General features: G+C 48.4%; 1 protein-coding gene across 1 annotated transcript in view; it reads left to right on the top strand.

Moving 5' to 3' along the window:
* The window catches only part of RAB7B (RAB7B, member RAS oncogene family), a 26,405-nt gene extending 22,892 nt beyond the window's left edge, over positions 1–3,513 (top strand). The window contains exons 5-7 of the mRNA XM_019649620.1: positions 1,157–1,282; positions 3,065–3,139; positions 3,340–3,513. Of these exons, the coding sequence (XP_019505165.1) occupies positions 1,157–1,282; positions 3,065–3,139; positions 3,340–3,513 (375 nt within the window). The remainder of the gene's footprint in view (positions 1–1,156; positions 1,283–3,064; positions 3,140–3,339) is intronic.
* The last annotated feature ends 1,174 nt before the right edge of the window (positions 3,514–4,687 follow it).

The raw sequence follows: 4,687 nt of genomic DNA, 5'->3' as shown, positions 1-4,687 counted from the left end.
GTAAAGTTCAAAAGCAAGAAAACAAAGAAGTTTAGCTTCACACATTTTATGAACCACACATGCTGGTGGTTCAACAACAAAAAACACACAAACAAGGTAATGGTGAACCCAGAATTTAGATAGTGGTTACCCTGGATGAGAGTGGGCTGGGTTGGGAGACATGCAATAGGGACAAGACACCCAGGCGACTGGATGACGCTGAGAATGTTCTATTCTTTCAGTTGGGTTGTGAGCCACAAACACTTATTTTATTATTGCACTTTGCATCTTAGGTGTATGTTACACATATTCTTTTTGTGATTCAAATATTCAAATTTTTAAACCTCAACCACAGCCTGAGCTTTGGAGTCAGGCCCAACTGGGTTTGAATCCTGGCTTTCTTTTCCTTGACCTTGGATGTGTCACCTGACCCCTCAGAGCTTCCACTGTCTCACCTGTACAGTGGGGATCATAATGCTTATCTTGAAGGTTTCTAGTTACTACGTATGTATCGTGCCTACCTTGTAGTAAGTGCTCAATAAATTGGGTCAGGAATAGTTTCAAGGGCATTTTAAATCTATTGGTGAAAAGGAATAGGACTGGGGTCTCCATTGCAGGCTGAGGGAGCAGTAAGTGAGAACTAAATGAATGAATGAGTGAGCAAACAAATGAGACTCATACATCCTTTTCCTACCTCCACACCTCCTCCCCCAAATGACCTCTGGGACTCAAATCTTCATCTGGTTAGCATTGCTGTCACTTAAAATGTAAAATACAATTCTCACACCTACCTGAGTGCCTAGTCAGCAACCTATTTCCAGGAAGATTCTGCCTCCACTCTCCAAACGGAANGGGAAGAGCGCAATGATAATACCAACATGGGCCAGTGAAGCAACGTCCTCCACAACCAGACTGAAGAACAGAAGGACAGCAATTTGTCTGTTCCCCTTCCCCCAATTCCCCAATGCTGTTCCCCTCCCCCAATTACCCAATAAAATCTTTAGAAAAAAGAAATAACACATGTAAAGTTATGGACATATGGAAGTTCTCAATAAATGGGAGTGATGGTGGGGATGGTGGGGACGTAATGGTGGTAATGATGGTGGAGAATATGACAACAGTGGGGATGGTGGAGATGATGATACCAGAACAGTGATCATTTCTTCCCTTCATTCAGGTGTCACGGGAGGTAGCCCAAGGCTGGTGTAAAGAGAAGGATATTCCCTACTTTGAAGTCAGTGCCAAGAATGACATCAATGTGGTACAAGCCTTTGAGATGTTGGCCAGTCGTGCTCTGTCCAGGGTGAGTGGCTATGGTAGCAGCACCTTCCCAGGTTGCCCCCTAGAATGAAGGAAGTCAGGAGCTTTCAGAAAAGAACACATTGGGCACAGGTAGAGATGCAGGCGGGACGGTATTGCTCATGGTCTTAATTAATGAGTTGCTGAATGGGCTCAACAGGACTCCAGCTCTGGCACCAGGATGCCAGAGGTATAAAGCTACCTTACTGTGTGTAGTTGGTGGCCCCTCCATCTGGCTGATTACCAAAATCACTTGTGGAGTTTTGAAAAAATACAATCCTGTACCCCACCCCTGAATATTCTGATTAGTAAGGGTTTGAGAAGTGATAATCTAATTCAGTCTTCACTGGTGAGAGAGAAGCTCCCTGGTGCCAAGGATTTCTCCAAGTAGAATATCAAGTCTGCAGGAGATGCTGATATCCTCCAATCAAAAAGATGGATAGGGCCGGCTGAGTGGCTCAGTTGGTTAAGAGCTNTACCCCCATACCCACCCCTGAACCTGAGACTGGCCCTTGGGACCCACACAGGAGGGGCAAGTATTGGCAGAGGGAGGCACCATGTGGGGCCTCCTGCCAAGTGGAGTGCACTGTGGCCTGGACAGGGGTAAGGCAGTGCTTCTTGGGGCCCCTTCATCACCATCCCTTCGGAGAAGAGGACCTGGATTAACAAGACTGCTCCGACCCAGGCTGCTCTCAAATTCAGCAAAGCCCTGCTCAGAGGGAAACCTCCAGGCAGCTAATGAATAATAGAGGATCCAGGTCAGGGCCAAGGCTACAGTGGCACATGCCCTTGAGGCTTGAAGAAAAAAACAAAACCAAATCTTATCACCAAATAAACCTGGATTGGGCCCAGCTGGGCGCTACATGCCCAAGGGGATTTGGGAAAACACTGACTTTTCCTGTTTGTTCCCACTCAGCAGAGGCTCCTTCACTGCCTTGTCCACCAGCCACAGGTGACTCCTGGCAGAGGCAGGCACCCACAATGCGGGCTTGTTCCCAATTCACCGTCCAGTGGCAGCCATACAACAGCTATGCCAGCAGCAGTACCCAAAACTAAGCAAACCATGTAGGGCAGACCCAGCTGTGACAGTAAACCAACATGAGGACATGCCTGCTATATGCACACTTGGAAGCTCCCTCTAGGGTGTGTGATTTGGGGGGCAGGGGAGGAAGAGGACCAGGCTAGGTGGGAGATATAGTGCAAGTAGAGGGCAATGGCCTGTGCCAAGACTGTGTGTGTGCGTGTGTGTGTGCGTGTGTGTGTGTGTGTGTGTGCACGCATGCTTTGGTGTGTGTGTCTGTGAGGTATGGGGTACTTGTGTATGCAGTTTGCTTGGGTGTGTGGTATGTGTATGTGTGTATGTGTGGTGTAACGTACGTGTATGTGTCTGTATGTGTGTCTAGTGTATGGTGTGTTTATGTGTGGTTTGTGTGTTGTGGAGGGGCTGGTTTGTGTGTTGGGGGGCTATAGTGTGTGCGCATGTGTGTGTGTGTGTGTGTGCGTGTGTATTTGTGTGTGGTGGAAAGGGGATTAGGAACATAAAAGGTCAGACAGTGGAGTTCCCTTGTTGAAATATCAAAAAATTATAAATAAGTTCCTAAGACTGGAACAGAACACAGAAAAAGGTGAATGAGTGCTGGTGTTAAGAGGGTGGGCGGGACAGTAGCACTACCGAGAGCCTTTCTTGTATCAGTGAATCCCTAGACAGCCCAGGAGGAGGGCGTTAGCCTCATTTTTCCTATGAGAAGACTGAAGCGTCCTCTCCCTCCCTCTCACATCTCACCAGGTCCTGTCCACATCACCTCGTCATCCTCTTGAATCCATTCCCTTCTCTCCTTGCTCTCTGCTCCAGCTGCTCCAGGTGACCAGCACACCTCGCCTAGAATACACTTCACCTCCTGCAGGACCCCTGCCTGCCGTCTTGTCCTTCCCTAGCCACTCCACACGGCAACCATCCCAGTGAAGTCCGTGAGGACAAAATCCTTCTTGTGGTCCACAAGGCCTTTCATGGTCCGCCACTGTCTGCTGTCAGGTCTCAGCTCCTGCCACAACCTCCCCCAGTGCTCCAAATTCAAGAACTTCTCTCAGCTCTCCAGGATGAGAGACGCCTCGCACTTCCCTGCCCTGGCCAGCAGGGGGACCTCTGTCAAAAATACTAGCTCCTCTCTGGCCCTTCACCTGGCCAATCCCACCTTAGCTTTTAGTTATNAGCACCTGGCATTTGAGGGTCCTTGAGGTTCCTTGAAGTGTCTGAGTCCTGCAATGGGCTCTGGATGCAAAGAACAACTTTCAAGTAGAGCATCGTGTAATAACAACTCAATTGATATTTTAAAAGGAAAGATGGTAGTTACTTTTGTGTCCTAATCTGGCCACTTTCAAGGATTAGGGTATTTAGTTATTCCAAAATATGATTAAGAATGCCCTCAGTATCAAACAAGGGACACACCCCTGCTTCACGGGATTTGGGATGATGAGTTTTGCTCTCACTTGGTTGGCAATACCAAGCCTGCTGGGGCTGGTCAGGCCTGGTCCCAGTGGCATGGGCTACAGTAAGAGAAAAACAAAATCGGAGAAAGACAAAATTGCCATGTCTAGGAGGGAAGCAGATACGCTCAGTGAAATTATAGGACCTTAACGAGGTCCTCAGGATGCAGATGGAAAGGCAGGGCCATGGAGGTGACCAGGCTCAGAAGGACAGATGCCCACAATCATGCCCCACTGAAATGATATGTGCATTCGAATACTATGTGTGACTTTCCAGTGAGAGGCACATGTTTGACAAGAAGACCAGGGTCTGGAGTTTACTTGGACGTTTTACAGAAAATCTGAAGAGGGACATGATGCCATTATTGAGTGAAATGATGCCATCAGTGGAAAGTGCTCAGGGTTGACTTGGACCTGGGAGGGTGTGACTCTCACTGGGTGAAGAGAGCTGACCTGAAGACCTCAGCTTTGCTGGTGTGATGAATGAGGGAGCTTCCTAGCACCCTGTTTGTTCCTAGAACAAAGAACAAAGGAGCTCAGAAAGTCCGCAGCTGCTCCAGGCACTCAGAACCTCCTTCCCCAAAGGCTGGCACTGTGGACAATGGCATGGATTTCTTCTGTTCCCGGGGGCTCTGGGATCCCAGCAGGGCCTTGTGTGGATGTGAGGGTGAGGCACACTCAGTGGTGATGAACCAACAGGCCCTGCCCCTGGGTCCAAAAGACCCAGTTAGGAAAATTCCTGATCCCCGCCAAGGTCTCTTTGGCTTTCATGATGAGAGAGGGACCACGAAAGTACCAAAATAAGAAAATCCTTTCAAAAGCCTCTCTCATTGGGACAAATAGATCAGTTGGCGTAAAAAGGGACTTAAATAGCAACACTCTGCTCTTCCCTGTCCCTCATTCTGAGTCTAGAAATGTCAGGATT

The sequence above is a fragment of the Hipposideros armiger genome, unplaced genomic scaffold (assembly GCF_001890085.2).
Source record: "Hipposideros armiger isolate ML-2016 unplaced genomic scaffold, ASM189008v1 scaffold_134, whole genome shotgun sequence".
NCBI lineage: Eukaryota > Metazoa > Chordata > Mammalia > Chiroptera > Hipposideridae > Hipposideros > Hipposideros armiger.
This window is presented reverse-complemented; position numbering and strand designations above follow the sequence as displayed.